This window comes from Lagopus muta, chromosome 3 (genome assembly GCF_023343835.1).
Source record: "Lagopus muta isolate bLagMut1 chromosome 3, bLagMut1 primary, whole genome shotgun sequence".
NCBI lineage: Eukaryota > Metazoa > Chordata > Aves > Galliformes > Phasianidae > Lagopus > Lagopus muta.
Window position 1 is genome coordinate 63,861,871 of NC_064435.1, and position 17,362 is coordinate 63,879,232.

Below are 17,362 nucleotides of genomic sequence, written 5' to 3' on the forward strand. Positions count from 1 at the left end.
TGCCCTCTCGGCGCCGCATTCGCTAGGCAGGTGGCGGGGCGGGAGACGCACAGGCAGCTCCTTGGGACCGCCCCGCAGCCCCTCAGGTGAAGCCAGGGGCGCTCTCGCCCGCGTCTCTCCCTTCCCTCCCCTCCCGGCGAGGGGCAGCCACCGCGCAGGCGCCGCCCCGACGGCCGGAGCGAGCGTCCGAGCGGCCGCGGCAACCGCCGGCAGAGCGGTGCGGTGCTACGCGACGCTTCGTTCTGCCGTGTTGCGCTTCGAAGCCGCGACCGGCGGCGTGAGAAGTCGAGGCTGAGGCGGCGGCGGGCCGAGGGCGAGCGGTCCCGGCCGCGAGGCCACCGCCACAGGTGGTGCCCTCCGGTCGCCTGCCTCAGCGGCTCCCCCTGCCCGCGGTCCGCAGCAGAAGGGGCGGTGGCGCGTCCCGCCCCCCGTGCCGCTGGCGGGCGGCGCTGCGGAGGGCGGAGCGGGCGGCGGGGGCGGGCCAGCAGGCGCCCGGCGCGGGCTGGCTCCCGGCGGGCGGCGCTGCTGCGTTGCTCCGGGAGGCGCCCGGGGCCGGGCGCGGAGCTGCGGGCTCGGGGGTGTGAGCGGCCGGGCCGGGCGCCCCCAGGATGCTGCGGTTCCTGCGCAGGACCTTTGGCCGGCGGTCGATGCAGCGCTACGGGCGAGGAGCGGGGCGCGGGGCCGGGCGAGGCGGGCTCGGCGGTGAGGGCGACGAGCGGGACGGTGGGCTACGAGGAGCCGCCGCCGCCGTCTCCGGGGGTTTCCCCTCCTCGCCGCACCCCGGCGGGGTCGTGCACGGCGCCGGAGCCCCCGTCCACATCCCCGCCGCCGGCGGCAGTAAGCTGGTGCTGCAGTGCCGCGTGCTCCTCCTGGACGGGACCGAAGTCAGCGTGGAGCTGCCGGTGAGTAACACGGTTCGCGCCGAACCCTCCGCCCGCTGGCGTCGCTTCCTTGCTCCCCTCTCGCCGCCCGCATACACCTGCTGCCAGGTGCACCGCGCCTCCCGCCATGGCCGCGGCCCCTTCCTTCTTCCCCGGAGCGAGCGAGGAGAGCGGCACCTGCGCCTCCGCCCCCCGCCGCAGCCCCAGCCGGAGCCGCTCGGGGGAAGCTCGCTGCCAGGAGAGCCGCGCTGCCTCCCTCACGTCCCCGGCTGCGGTCGCGCATCGGCGGTCTCGCCGCTCCCAACCTGTGGAGCCGGCGCGGGGGTGCCGTTGGGCCGTCGGTGTGGGGCCGCCTCCGAACTTTCCGCTCTCCCGTCTCTGCCGCGTTCCGGAGCGCGGTGGGTCGCGGCCGTGTGCCGCTTCTGGGGGCGTTTCGGCGTCGCCGGAACCCGGTGGGTGCCTTCCCGGCTCACCGCGGCGGAGCTGCGCGGTGAACGCCGTTCGGTTGCGGAGTTTGGGTTCTGCCAGGTGGCCGTTCTCGCGGCCGCTGAGTGCCTGGCGTCCGTCCCTTTTTGCTGCCCCTTCCCCTCCCCCGTGGAACCGAGCTTTCCTGCAAGGCAGTACTGCGGTTTGTCATATTGGGAAAACATTTAAACTTGTTTCGAAACTGAAGAATCGGCAGCCGTTAAGCCTGACCTGCAAAAGCAGGTGGGAGAACTTGGTCGCAGCGTAACAACCTAATCGAGCTCGCGCTTTTAGAATCATAGAATGTCCCGAGTTGGAAGGGACCCATAAGGATTGAGTCCAACTCTTTTTACTCTCAACTGGTGTGAAAGACATTTGTTTTTTGTTTCAGAATATTTGAATTTTGTTGGGTGCCATTCATGCTAATAATTACCCGTGTATGTTGGCCAGATTTAACTAAAATATGGAAACTGGGATTCAACTGGTTTCTGATGAGAAGCCAAAGTGATGGAGTCCTGCTCCAACAGGGGAGTGTGGAATGGGGCCACCTAGAGATGCTGCCTCACGATCAGCCGGCTCCTTCCCTCACAGAGCAGATCACAGACCTCTAGGCACTGGCAATGCTAACACCTTTCTTCTCTTCACATCTCTCCTTCACAACTTACTGCAGTCCTACTAGCATCTCAGCATGACGCTAGTCTAAAAAGAACTTGTGTATTATCTGCATGCCGAGGATATGCTTATAGCCGTCTATGTAGATAAGCTCAGTAAATATTTCATGTATTATATTCCCTCCAACTTATCAGAGTCGAGCTATTGCTATAGAATCTGTTTAAGATTGTAGGTTTGAAAAAGCAGTTAATGGTAAACCTTCAGTAGTCCTTGAGTATTGGGAGCATGTGGAAGCGTACCAGCTTGGTCCATTAAAGAAGCTGTAGAGCATACCTGCTTGTGTTGTGGTGTCCAAGCCTGGGCTGTCAGTGGTGACATGAGATACACACTTGGTGGTTGTAGTTCCTTTATCCAGTGAGAGGATAAGAAGTCAGAGTGTTCTTTGGTGACATTTCTAGGCTGCTGGAGGATGCTGGGGTGTGAAACAGCTATCAGTGCCTTGGGGATTAGAAAGGGTGCTGTTGAATTGCATCTCTGCTCCTCATGCTGCTTTCCTTTCTTTCACAGAAAGTGACACCCACACGGAGAGTCAGAAAAACTGAAAGAGGCGTTGCACCATTTATAGAATTTGATTAGGAATGTTTCTCTGAGCTTTGGAACGCCGGTTTTTATGGGATTAGGGCCTGAGACAGAATGCACTTTGATACTCAGAAGCATTTGTACTGTACTTGTTAAGCTGAACGAGCTGGGCACTATCTTGATAAAATTAGAAATGAAGAAATCAGTGTATGGTTGTTTCTCAACATTTCAGCTTATTTATTTTTTTTGGCGAGGGAACGAGTGTGGTCCCTGCTCTAGCAGTGAGACAGCTTACACTAGAAGCCTAGTATGTCAGTAATTGCTAAGGACTTTGTGCTGCTGATCACGCTCACAAGCACTTATTTCAGGAGATACTGGCATCTGGAAAATGTGCTCTTTCTACTGCCTGCGAACATTAAAACCCAGCTGGCTTTCCAGGGGTAAAAGGAACACATTGGCATTAGGGCACAGTAATTTCATAACTAACGCTTCTTAGACTGCTACCTGAAACTTAATTGGAATTGATTTCAAGGCTTGTTAGATATTAATTAAAAAGACTGCAGGGTCTATGTGTTTGTGTGGAGGAATGACTGGCTGCTTGAAACCTTCAGCTGCATGTGCAGAAAAAAAAAGTTCAGTTGTTTTGCTTGGTTGGTTTGTTTAATATACATTAAAGCTAAAACCCTGACTCTTTTGTCTAGGTGAAGTGCATCAGGCTCTTCCTCGGTGTCTTCTCTTATGTGGGGGCTGGTGGTGTTGCTGTAAAAACAAATTACACATCAGTAGGCTGCTACCATCTTTGAGGCTATCAGCATTTATGCCATACTTTAGAAATGGTAGAGTTGGTAAGTTTTTGTCATGCTCCCACCTGAGTCCTTCCTTAGCTTGTTATTCTGGAGGCTGCATGAAAGTACTGTGACCAGAGTCACCTTTCTTGTTTATCTGCATTTCCCCTCCCACTTTCTTGTGGGTTATTTGGACTTTATTTTTTCTTACTGCATATGCACAGGGCCTCTTCTGCCCTCAAAGTTCCCTATTTGCCTTTCATTTGTAGGTGCTTTCTGGCTTTCCTGAACTTTTCTCCCCATGCATTGTCAACATAGAATTATTCTGAGCTGTAGACAACCTTGAATAATGATTTCTGTACTCAGCTTCCTGCACAGAATTTCAGGGATTTCTTAACAATGGTGGCTTTTTGGTTGCTCTTAAGGCAAGACTTAAAGTACTCTGAAAGTATTCTTTCTGAACAGAATAATACACTGGATGGATTTTTAAGCTGAGAAGCTCCTGAGGGCCCTGTGCTAAATCTGAGGCACAATTGAGATTGCCTCTGGGAGTGGCTGTATGGGAGTGGCAGTTTGCCCATTGCTTTGGGGTGACTTACCATGGCAGGGGGACTATAAAGAAGATGTCATCACTTTCAGCTGACCCAACGCCACACCTGTGCACATCTGAAATCTGGTTATAAGGATTGATTATTAAAAGAAAAAAGAAAAAGGAATATACTTAGAAGTAAACATACAGTGAAAAATGCAGTAGGAAGCTGTTATGTGTTTGGATCTTGCATCTCAGCTGTGGGTAGATGGAAGGCCACTTGCTCACTGCTGTCAACACAATCCTTCTGTTTTCTGGAGAACTCAGGAGTTTAATGAAAGAAACTGGTTATAGGTGATGCTGTGTTCTTACGTAAAGAATATGGGCAAGGAGCACTGACATTTACACAGCAGTGATGATGCCTGCTAGTTAATACGTAAATGGGAAGGTTTGTAGATGGCTTTAAGGTGAGGCCAAAAAAATCCCAAATTTTTGTTGACGTGGATGTTGGCATTTCTAAAACTTGAGTATCTGATTTTTAATTCAGTGCATCTTATAAAAGCTTAAAGAAAGACTCAGAAAGATGACTTCTCCGTGAGATGGTGCGGAGTAGCAGGGATTGACTTTTTTTTTAGTGCCACTGAAAATGGTGTTTTGTGATAAGGCTTGGGGACAGTGGGGGCTGTACAAAACGAACATGTTTGTTTGTTTGTTTATTTGCTTAACCTAAGTGGGATGAGGGAGAGGAAACAAATAGTAAGCTTACTCTGCTGTGGAAATCCCCATCTTGCAAAGCAGACATAGGAAACCATATGTTTTCAGTGCCATGGAGCCACAGCAGTTGAAGCAGTGTCTGTCATAATACTCATTGCTGTGGTAAATTTCTCTGCTGCCATGGACATCGTTACGAAGACTTATGTGATGTATTAGGTTGTAGGTGACACTTAACTTGTTCATTAACTTCATCATTATATATTACTCTTGATATCTATGGATTGCTTTCCGGTGGAGAGCTTTCATATTGTTTCTTCGCCTTCTTTTTGGTGTATCTGTTTTGATAATTGTTTCGGCTGCTATGGAAACACTTCAGGATAGGGATAGTAAATGTTCTTCCATAGCCTTTTTTAATCTGCCTAATCTTCTGTCTTTTGTATCCTCCTCTTGTGAGACTCGCATGAGCATAACAAAACCTAACCTATTCGCTGGCTTCTGTGCTTAAATAGAATGTAAATGTTAAATTAACTCTTGAGTAGTCATCTCAATCCTAAAGTTGGAAGTATGTTTGACTAGAAAAAAGTGATAAATATTTGTAGAGGGGTACCACTCAACCTTTCGGTTACGTAACATGTGATTTCCTAATGACATTTCAGGAATAAAAACTGCAGACACTGAATTTTAGGTATTCTCAGGTGTCTCCTAACTGAAGGCTTGCTCTCCACTCATATATTTTCCACGTCAGGTGTGGAACAGGCATTTTAGAATTAATTCTTTAAAGCTTTTCTCACATGAGTAATTGATAGTATAGTTCTTTATTTAGAAGGTACTTTCAACAATCTAAAATCAGAGTGCTTCAAATGCTGAAAGCGTGTTTTCAGGCCTGCAAGGGCTGCCTTGTGTGCGTGAACTACTGTGGCAACCACCTCCTGTAATCCCCTTCGTGAAGTGATCAAGTTCTCCTTGTAGAAGTGCTTGGGTATTTTTTCTGTCACTTCTGTTGAGATGCTTTTTCATTACCGTAAAGCTCTGATGAAGTAACTGTAGCCAGAGCTTGATGTGTTATCTTCCAGCAGTAGCCTTTAATTTCCTTGCGTGTGTATCACAACGCTTCAATGCGTTGCTGTGTCTGCTGAAAGTGTATGGAAAAATATTCATAGTAGGCATTTATACTAACAGCCAGGGACCTCTGCTGCCCCAGAGGAACAGGAATGAGAGGAGGGTGTGCATGTGGGACTGCAGCTGTGCCTCAGACTTGCATGATGAGTAGGTTCTTGATAGAGAAGTGGGAATTTCAGGCTCTTGGCATGTTCACCAAACAACCTTAAATCTACAGCAGATAAAACACACTTGAACAGTACGTAGTGAAACGGGTGTGGTGAGCAGTGTTTTATTTTGGCACACATTAGATAAATTTAGCTTGTGAGTACCATTAGTTATTTATGGAAGCTGACACCATTTTTCAATGCAGTAGGAGCACTGTTATAATGGGAAAGAGTTGTCAACTGGTGAGGGAGGATCAATGATGAGAACAGTGTACTGCAAAAACATGGCGCAGTGGCACTGGTTCTTTAGTGGAGAACTTCTGTTTTTGAAGAGATGGAGAGAAGATGAGATTGTTTTATGTACTATTTTGGGAGTGTTTTTACAACAGAATACAGCTATGCTTGAGTGAAAGACGTTATGTCTGTGTGTCTTGACCCCTTGCTGGTTAACGTATAAATGCTTTGTAGCAGCAGTGTGAGAACTGGGCTTCACTGTTGAAATACTGAAGGCCACTGTGTATTTGAATAAAGAAGGTCAGTAAAGAAGGAAACTTTCTGAGCAGTTAGAAAATACATGTTTATTTGCAAATAGAGTGCAACTAACATGTTTTTTCCTTGGGGTTGTGTTCTCTTACTGGGTAGCATATCTGTAGCTGCATGCTCCTAGGAGAGGTACTGAAGAGGAAAAACAGTATCTTATTGGGCATGTTAGAAAAAAGAAGTTCCCGTGAAGGAGGAAAATGGAGTAAAGTGACTTTGGATGTTCAGACAGTGCAGGAGAGCAGAACAGTTCTGTTGGGATCACAGAATGTAATACAGGAAGAAACAGGCTTAGAGTGGGAGAAGAACAGATACAGAGCTTGAGAGAGAAGTATGAAATTGACAGTAAGATAGATGATGCAGAATAAAAATGAGAATACGAGGTCGCTCCATGGTATGCCCAAGAACCAACTGCTCTTCAGCTATCAGAAAGAAGATAACCTGCAGTAGAAACTGTAGTGCTTTCTCTTGTGGGCTCATCAGGATGAGAGTAATTTTATGTTCTGGGATGCAGAAAGATAAAGGAGTGCAGAGATGGAGGCAGCATTATGGAGCTAGGACAGTGAAAGAGAAAAGTTTCTGAGTGTGGAAATCAAAAGACAAGGGACAGAAATGAGTTCTCTCTCTACTGTTGTTGTTCTTCCTTGTGCTTCTACTTGAAGCCTCTCTGTAAATAGCCCTTTTCCTGTAACTTTGAGAAGCTAATTCCATTTAGTGTCTCTCTTCTAAGCATGGGTCCTTTAGGTCCATTTTCTTTTTCCTGTTCAGAGCTTCTCTTGTTATCCAACTGGTTTCCACTCATCCTGAGCAATTCTCTATACTTTCCCATGGACATAATCTGTGTTACTAGTGTGATACTCACTGAATTTCCTTCACAATAAGAAAACCCCTTTCCTTTTTTTTTTTTTTTTTTTCTCCTCACTATTTTCCCAGTTTGTAAGAGCAGCTACAAAGCTGTGAAAGTTTGCCGTGGAGGATCTCTTCTGGGAGGCACTTGAAAGCACTCTAGAGGTTTGCTTTCCTTCTGTTTGGGTCCTTGAGCATTGCTCTCTGTCCCGTCCCCTCCTTTCCATTTAGATTATTTCTGTGATTTTCTACAGTTACCAGAACTGTGGAACTCCCTTCTGTTCAGTTCTTCCCCACCAAAAGACATTTTCGCAGCTATTGATAGTTATGCCAGAATGATGAAGTCAACAGCTGTTAACTGTACGTACAGTGTTGCTGGGTTAGTATTTTATGTTACTTGAGAAACAGATTTTTTTAAATATGTTTTTCAATGCAGACTACATTCTTTTTTCTTTCCACATTGCATTATAAATAAAAGGGTTGGAGGGTAATGAAGTGCTTAGAATGACCATCTGCTCTTTATTTGACTTGCTATTTCCATTTATTTCTATGTATCAGATTGAATATGTCCTGAACCATTAGCTATATTATGATGGATTATTTTGAAATATTTGTTGAAATGCTAGGTTCAGACTCCAGTTATGAAGCATGAAGAATATTAAGATTTAATTCATCTTGTCTGTTTACATTTTTGTTCTATTCAGATTGAGACCAATTTATTCCCTTGTTGTTAAGGAACCACAGATAGTTAATTAAAAAATACCTAATGTCCCTTGAGTAGTATTCTGAGAAATGTGTTGACTTGATCAGACTGTATTCTGTGATATTAATACATGTGGTGCAACTTATATGACAAATAGATGCTGGAAATCCTAACGGAGGATCCTATCTTTTGCTTGTGAAATATTTAGGTAATTGTAGGTATTGCATAAACACAAATCTAAGCCCTTATTTTGAGGAATCTGGACTCATATATTTGATGCTGCTGTGTTCATACAATTAGAAGAGTGTTGTGATATGACTTGAGGATTATGGCCTGTAGTTAAATTAGCATTATTTTAAAGGTTAACTCATCCAAAGATAAATCCTGTTAAATCCTGTTTGAAAACAATGCTTTTTGTTTTCATTTTATTTTTAAGTACTCTTAATGATTGTATATTTTATTTCCTCCACTATTTTATGTATGTTATGTATATGTATTACAGGATGTGCACTTGAGAGATTTCTCTAGTTTAGCAGGCTTAGCTTCCCATTTTTTCAGCTGAAAGTTTCTTATTTGGCTCGTTTCAGTACCTGGAGTGTTGTATGTTGGGTATTAGATTGTAAGCAGTTTATTTATTGCATTAAGCTTCAAAATTATCCTATACTACAGACAAATTTATAATCTGCTAATATTGACGGACAAAATAAGCCTGCTAACTGCATCACACCTTTTTGGTTGGTGTTAAGTCTGAACAAAATTGCTTAGTGTACAAGTGTTACCTGCTTTCTGTTTGCAAGTGAATATTTTCCACATTCTTGAAGAAAATGAACAGTTCTGTTTGTTTTTCTTCATTTTTTTTCCCTTGTTACCCATACAGTATCAGTCAAGGTTGTTTTCTGTCATTTAAATTTCTTATGTACCTTGTTAGTCATTCCTGAAACTGTGATATGTGATTCAAAATTGAGGGCCTGCATTTATGTAAAAAGACCAAAACCAAGAGCTTCTATTTTTACAAGCAGTACTGAGAACGGCAGTACTGTGTACAATCATCGTGTTGCAACAAAGATCGCTATTCAGTGGAGATGCAAATCCACTGTATGTAGGTTTTGTATTCAGGCTACTTACTGAGTAGCAGTTCCTGAATAATGAACCTTCCATGAGTGCTTTGCTTTGAGAGATGATGATGAATGATGAGTGTGTTATCTCTTTGAATTAAGCAGAAAAATTAAAGAGCAGTATTCTTTAAAATGGTCATAGCAATATCGTATTGCTAGGATAGGCAGTACCCTGGAGGCATGCTATCCAGTGGACGGTATCCACTTGCCTTCTGTCACACTGCGATCTGTGGGTTCTTGCCTATATCTGTGTGAGTTGAGGCCTCCCTGTTGTAACAATGGGGTGGGAAGAGCTGGTTTAATAGAGCAGTAATAGAACTTGTTTGCTGTGCAGCAGACTTCTTTTCTTCTTCCTGCTGTTTCATGTATTGAGCACGGTTTATTTGTTTTCCTTTCCCTGCTATTCACCTTGCAACCCTCTCTTTGTTGCTGTTTTGTTATGTTACGGACATCCCCTTTCTCCAGGGTGGAGACTTCCCAGCCTTGTTGCCTGGCTGCTGCTGCGTATGGAGATATTACCCGTGCTTGGCAGGGCTTGGAACACCTGGCTGCAGGCTGCCCTGTGCAACTGGGTATGTGTGCCTTGGAGTTTTGCTCTTGACTTCCAGTTAATTAAAGGTGTTAATGTTCTTGAGGCTCCCTTTTAATAAGGGGACCTGCTTACTAAGAGGCTGGCTTCTAAAAGGAATCAGCAGTGAAGTCATTCAATGTTGACCATAGTTGACACTGCTACTGCTTCTGCTTTGTGCTGGGTTCAGACTGATGGCTTAATTGTTGCAAAGAGCAGCCACTTAAAGGAGGTTTCTCTTCTTGAGTTGAGGACTGTTGGTAGTTCACAAGCGGTCTTATATTTTAGGAGTGAAGTATATAAGGAAATCTGTACAATAAATATTTTTAATGGTTTTCTTACATTCACAATTAAAAACAAGCTGAGACTATTCACTGTATTATTTTTCTTCTCGAATTTGCTAAGCCAACCCCTCTTTGGTAGCTTAAAATGTCTTCTTTCCCTATGTAGCATCTAGATGCAAGATTTCCATCATAAATTTATCCTGTAGTAAGGCCTTTCTGATGAGACTTCATTTGTGGCTTTAAAAAGTGAAGATGATTAGAAAATACAGGGAGAAATGAGAGAAGTTTGAGCAGTTGTCTGTATATTAGCAAAAATAGGTTGAGGCTGATTACTGCATTTCTCAGTTGGGAGTGGGAATAGAAAAATTCAATGCTGTGAAATGAGAACAAGCGTTTTTTGTTTGCTTCTATTGAAATTTGCCAACAGATGTTCTCTTTTTACAGTTTGTGCTGGGATTCTGATGTATTTTTGCATTAAGCACCCACTGTATTTTGGTTTATAACCTCATCATAAAGTGTATTTTAAAAAGTAGTTAAGCTAATTTGGTAAAGATATTGCTTCTTTAAGACTACAGTTATGGCCAGGAAGGGGGGACCTTGATTTACTTCCTTGCATTTTATAGTATTAGACGCTGATGAATTTAAGCTTATTTTTGCATTGATAACAGATCACATGGTATTTCCATCGTAATCAGTCTGAAGTATTGGTACGTGAAATGGAAAGATGTGGGGTTTTTGGTAAATATAAAACGTTGGGTGGTGTCTTTGAAGGGACAGCCATCCAGATGAACTTACATTTGGTTTCAGGCAACAAGGCACGCAGATGGCTAGCTTGGGAGGAAGGTATGTTGATACTGAGCTGAAGAATACCAATTCCTATTCCTTGTGTATGCGTTAACCTCATTAGCAGGCTGCTGCAGCCAGAGCTGGAGTAGCTCTGCCTCCTGGGAGCTACCAGCTGCAGGCAATGGGATGCCTCCCGGTGCAGGCAGCTCGTCCCTGCAGAGCAGCTCCCAGCACTGCTGCCCACACTCCTCCAGCGGCTCCTTCAGCTCTGAAGACCCAGTACCCCCAGGAAAACTTTTCACCCACTTCTCCTTACTGCAGTTCAGTTCTTGCTGCTACAGCTTGCTGCTGTCATTGTATTTCTTTCACTAGCCTTTCTTATTAAAAAAATAAATAAATTGTTTCCCTCTTGCATGCTTCAGCTTTAAGCAGTGTAGTGGCAGGCTTTTATTAAGTGTTAAAGGATGGAATTTTGAGCACTTCAGCTGGTGACTGCAGTTTTTATGAGCCTTAGAGAACTGCGGATTTCTTGTACTGGTCTTTACAGTACAGTACAGTACAGTACGACAATAGTCTGCATTGTGGAGCTGATGCTAGTGAGATGGAGAGCAAAGCCTGTTTGCCTCTGTGGTTTTGTACCTAAAGTGAAAGCACTGCTTGAAGACAAATGGCCAGATAGACGTCCCACTGCAATCCATTGTCATGCTACAAAGCATCCCTGAGGGCGAAATGAGAAATCAGTGCAGTTGCAAAGTGACCAGGTGAGACCATTTTGTCTGTTTCCAAGAGGATCAGCCTGCTTTGCTTTAGAAATCTGTAAACATCCCAACTAAGATAACATAAACAGGAGCAGAGATGTTGGTGGATATTCTTAGATGAATCAAGGGATGGAAGGCTGGGTACAGAGCTGATGAGGAAATGTGTGCTGTGGAGTATACTTCTATTTCTGTCCTATGCACAGACATAACCTGCAGTGCTAATAAACTTGGAGTGGTTGTGTAGCTGAAGGGTAGGTTATAAATGTGGAAACGGGCACCACAGTTACTGCTGGGAGGCAAGCATGCAGCTTTGGTTTCAGATCTAAATGAATTTATGATGTTATTCAAAATGACATTCGTATCTTAAAAAGCCTTTTTGAGACTTGTTGTTCCTGGTTGGCATAACAAAGCAGACTTGATGTCTAAGGTAGCTAGGATTTATGGCACCTATTATTTTAGTACTCTTTGTGCTTGAGCAAGTAGGTAGGGAGATAGTTCCTTTATGGCTTGACTAAGTGAATGCATACTTACGTATAGTAACAGGATCACATTGCTCTTGCTTCTGTTTCTGCAAGCAGTTTTTTAAACGGAACTAAGCTAGAAAACAAGTTTTGCAAAAATTCACTGGTAGGATTACCCTCATTTATTTGTCTTTTTTTCTTCTTTGAAGGCATGTCAATTTTATTGCTGTTTTCGATAGTGCCACTTCATTTGCTAAATGAAGAAATATTACTTCTGCTAAGTGGCTAGCAGAGGTTTCAGCTGTCTTTGTTCTCGTTTGTTCCTACTTGTAAGATCTTCTGTTGAAGTTGTTACAATTATTTTAAATGGAATTTAACTGACTGTTCTTACTTGGTGTCATTTAGAATATTGCTCTTTAAATTGCATGGGATAGTTACTCATATGAATGACTGTAAAGGAATGCATCCTGAACTGCAGATTTATTTCAGGTCAGAGTGGGCAATTTATGAACGCTTAATCTTTTCTCTTTCCCTGAGCAGTCTCTATAGCTCCTTTCAGAAAATGTTTCAATTCTGTCACTTTTCAGTGATGTCTGTCTTTGAGTTTAAGTAGTTTATCTACTTTTAAGAGTCTGTAATGAGAAGCAGTTACCACTTCAGGTTGTGTATGAATTCTTTAAAAATAGTAACGAGCTTTTTAATAGATCTGATACCTTTATGATCCTTGTTATCCCCTCTCTTAGTCTGGGAGGCTTGTGATGAAGACACCTGTGATTATAGGAAAAATGTTCTCTATATGAAGGCTTGCAACATTCCCATGCAACTCACCTCTTAATCCTACCTTTATTCTAAATAGATAAAAAGAAATTTGATTTTCAGTGGTCTTTCAAGCTCAGAATTACTCTTGGTATCTTATTTCTGACTGTGCTGATGTGCTGAAATGCTCGGACACTTGAGCTGAGTGCAGTAAAGTTGTTATAATGGTTGGTGAATGTTACATGAAATGGCATTATTCCATTCCTAATGTTGCCTTCTTATGCATTCAGGGCTCATGTTTACTTCCTTGGCTGTGTTATACTGAGAGGCTCACGTTCATTTGCTTTTCTGTTACACCAGAGTTCTTACAGCACTGCTTAAATCCAGGGCACTATCTTCAAGCTAATGAGAGTGACCAAAAATCTTGTTTGCATGCATGACCTGTGGCTTCAATGATTTATGCTGCGGTGTGTTGATGCATCCCCTAAAGATGCGAAACAGTCCATGCAACCAGTGAGACCCATCGACTCTTGCTACTGTGCTGGTTTGGTGAAGTTGAGCAGCAGTGATTTTGTTAATTCTTTCACAGTAGGAACTGATGATAGTGAGCAGAACAGAACACTTCAGGATTGTGCTGTGCGTAGTGCTGCTGGCTGGCTGCTTTCCTCTTTGCCCTTGCTCATTGTGTAAGTTGCCTTTTTTTTTTTTTTTTTTTTTTGTCTACACAATCTATTTCAGGAATGCTTACCCTTATTTTTGCCCAGGTCTCTCCTGGGCAATATGAGCAGCACTTGGCTTCTCTTCCCATCCTTATGCAGAAGTCAAGCCCCTGTCCTTTCAGCTGTGTGACAGTGCTGAAAGCCAGCTCAGGGATCAGATCCGGGTATGTTTCACTCCAAAGATGCTTTTGCAGCATTGAATGTCAGAAATACTTTCTGTTTAAGGTATGATACAAGAAAGGGACCAAGCAAGCAGAAAAATCTGACAGAGGGCATGGGAGCTCCTCAAGGCAGAAGTGCTGTGCAAGCCTGTGTTGTTGAACTGGGGCTTACGGGTATCAGTAATCACTTTAGGAATGGCTGAGCCACGTACTGAGTGCTCTCATACCTTGACTGTGGGGATGTTCCTTACCTGCACCGGTAAAGTAGTCAGCTTAGTATGAAGTGAACAAGGGATATTTAGCTGCTGCGTTGTGAGATTCAGTGATGGAAATAGTAGCAAGTAGCTCAAGCTAGATCTCAAAGAGCTGATCAGTGCCCAAGTCAGCTGTCTTGTGGAAACCTATTATTCTGAGGTTCTTTATTGTTGTTATTTAATAAATGTGCAGTCATATGGAGGAAGAAATTACTCATTTTATGAGATTTAATTTTCTTCAAACCATTGAGAGGTTTAAATCATGTCATCTAATTTATTCCTGACTGGACCCGACTGTCTAGTTTCTTCTTATTTTTCAGAACCTAATGGAGAGCCAGAACTGATGAGAATAATAAAGCTGATGCTGAAGTTAGAAAGATTTTAAGAATTTTAGAAAGAGTCATTTTTTTCTGAGTTCCACTGGTGGAGTTTCAAATAGAACCAGAGCTGAAAGCGCTTCTGGATGGTCATTTCTTAAGGTGGATATCCTGTGATGGAATACCTTTTCTATACTCCTTATCCCTTTGACACTGGTTGCAAGTGAAGTGAAAGACAGCTGTGCTGCTGAGGGAACACAGTGCTGCTTTAAGCAGTGATTGGATGCCTAACCTATCAGCGATCCATGAAATTACAGCTGTCTGAGTTTATAGCAGCTTTTTGTATGTAGATATTCCAGAAATTAATCTTGTTGCTAGTACAAACAGTCATTCTTGATCATGAGGGGAGTGGAAATGTAGCAAATATCTAATTCCTCAATTACTTTTTTAGCCTCTCATTTGAAAGTTAGACTCTGCATGAATTTGACTTCATGATTAATTTTCCCAGTTAAAAAAAATGTCCTTTTTAAGGAAAAAAAAAAAAATACTAGGTTTAAGAACATGACATAAAACAGCACTTCTTAAGTAGCAGATGGAAGATTGTCTTGAAGGCACTAAAGGACAGTTCTGAATCATGTTAAAAAGAGTTCCAGTGGAAAACAGGCTTTTTTACCTTCAAATCCACAAGTTACATTAGAATGACAACTATTCTAAACATTTGAGTAAGCGTGCTCTTTGTTTTGTTTTGCATTTTTCTGAGAGAAAAAAACAGGGGTACAATTTTGCTTCAGTATTTCCTTTCTTATTACCAACTAGTTGCATTCTTCTTGAGCTTCGGGAATGAGTTTTGGAAGTGTTTGAGAAAACAGAGTTCCAGGCCATCTGGCACTTCGAATTGTGTATCTGCGTGCATCTGAAGTCAGGGGCTTTGTGCTGGAATCCTGAGTGTGATGCCATGCAAATGCAAGGTGAGGGAGTGAATTGCAGCTCAGGGTCTGGGAAGCTAAAGGTGAATGTGTTTTGACCAATGAACTAGAAGCTGCTATTGTAAGCCATCCTGGGTAAAGATTTCCAATTTAAGATTCAATTTATTTTTCAATTTCATTTATTTTTAGCTGTAGGCATTTGTTGCTTCTCTTGTGCTGCCAAAGCCTCCTTGGAGATGTTCTACTGTCTGTGTTGTAAGGTGACAATGTTGGTAATCTTCTGGACAGAAGGATTTGAGACTTTGATAAACAGCTGTAAAAAGATTACCAGAGATTGCTAAAGATGTCATTGCCTTCAGCTATCTTGCTTTGTGACTCAACTGGCAGAAGGATGTGTGTGTCAGTATTTTAGCCTGTCAGCTAGAGAACCTGATTTGAGTTTAAACCACAAAACCCTTCACTGTCAGAGATTAAAGTATGTTTTGTGCAGTGGAGTGAAGGGTGGGCCTCAGCAGAGCCATGGAGTGTGCACTGTGCACAGGGTACTGCTATGTTCAACAGCTCCAGCAAGATTTGTTAACCTGAATGTCCACCTTAATAGAAAGTCTACTTTTGTAGCATGCTTCAGCAGTGTGGAGGAACATCTTTTGCCCTTGTGTTCCCATGAGCTCACTGTTTCAGTTGCCAGTTGACATGGGAGTTGAGCACTGTTCTGGCTCTCTGAGGAGCTGGGAACAGTGGTTGCTTGTCCTGCCAACTTCTTGGTATGATTTTGGGATGGATATTCCACATCCACAGTGTTATTCTCCTGGGATTTTTTTTTTTCTTCTGGTCTGGAAGGCGTCTGTGAACTGCTACAAATGTATTTCAGAAGCAAACTTTCAGTTTTATACTGGCCAGAATGGGACCTCAACCTGTATGAGAAATGAGCTCTTCACTGGACTGATAAACTGCAAAAACACAAGTCGTACTGTGTAGAAGTCACATAAAGCTCCTTGATCAGCATGAGATTGAGGAAGTTAGTTTACTGTAGTGCCTTTTTATCTGGACTTTGTTCTAGAAGCAGAATTTCACCTTGCACAAATAATGGAGGTTGACTAAAGGTACTGCAGTATTACAGTACAAAGTTCCTTTTGCTTTAACTTCTTTATTGTATGAGATTCAAGTGATTGTCTTGTGGGAAACATTGTAGGGTGTTCCTACCTTTTCAGATGAACTTTCCTTGTGTAACACCCTGTGTGAATCTCCCTGTAAGACGAGGTTAAAAGCTTATAGCTTTTCATGTGAAGCTGTCTACAAAGCGTTTGGTGAAGAACGGTGCTAAAGTACAGAGGAAGATAATTTAACAAGATATGGTTCTACCTATGCTACAACCAATCTACATAGGTTATGTGTATTTTAAGTATGCATTGATGACTTGATATAGCTGTACACTTGAAGTCACAGAAAGCCAATTATTTGTGACAAACTTCTCAAGTTTGTGGATAAAACTTAGTTGGGCGTTCCCCTGCCCAAATGCTTAGTACCTTGTAGGTTCTACTCTGTGCAGTACTTTATAAGGTGGAGAGGTGGGGAAAGGGAGGCTCTTCAAAATTAAGTCCTCTGTTTGCTTTGTGGCTTGTTAAATGCTTCTGCTGATCTGATGGTGGAGAAACAAAGTCCATCTGCTTTTGCCTAAATGCATGCATGAATTCATACACTTGACACACATCACTAGTGTGTGTCATTCAATCAGGGTAAAACAAATTAAAATAGGAAGTTTAAATGCAATATTCATATCTTGTGTAACACATTAAAAACTTTCTATGGTTTATTTAGTAATTTAGTAGTCTCAATGAAGTACAGTGTTAACATACACTTTGTAATAACCATGTGTTTGAAGGCAGGTAAGTGATTTATCTCAGTGTGCTTTTTGTTAGAACTGTACTGTCCCGAAGAGTTGCTTAAAACCCTGTGCCTAAGCTCCTTACTTTCCTCCAAAATAGAGAAGTTTTCTCTACTTATTGCTGATGCTGCTCATGTGTATTTGAATTTAAGTATGAAACCTTATTGTCCTGAGTTGGGTGTCTCTCCTCCAAGCAGCTAAACACTGATATCTGAGGTTAATCCTCTTCTACTGGCAAAATCCATGCTGGAAATGGTGTGTGCTAAACCCAAAGCTTTATAGCACTTCCTGCACGATGTGCAGAAGGTAACTGCAGAGTAGAAAGCACTAAAATTCATGTTGATTCCAGTGTTTCAATCAAATCATCCATAAATGCTTTTTCAAAGACAGTCTGATTCTGGAAAGACTGGAAGTGCTCCAGTACTGGATGATGTTAATTGAATATTGAAGTTT

General features: G+C 43.0%; 1 protein-coding gene across 4 annotated transcripts in view; it reads left to right on the top strand.

The window, feature by feature from the left end:
- The first annotated feature begins 502 nt into the window (after positions 1–502).
- The window catches only part of EPB41L4B (erythrocyte membrane protein band 4.1 like 4B), a 168,546-nt gene continuing 151,686 nt past the window's right edge, over positions 503–17,362 (top strand). For all 4 annotated transcript variants that reach the window (XM_048940112.1, XM_048940113.1, XM_048940114.1 and 1 more), the window contains exon 1: positions 503–902. In XM_048940112.1, the coding sequence (XP_048796069.1) occupies positions 609–902 (294 nt within the window). In that variant the 5' untranslated portion in view covers positions 503–608. The remainder of the gene's footprint in view (positions 903–17,362) is intronic.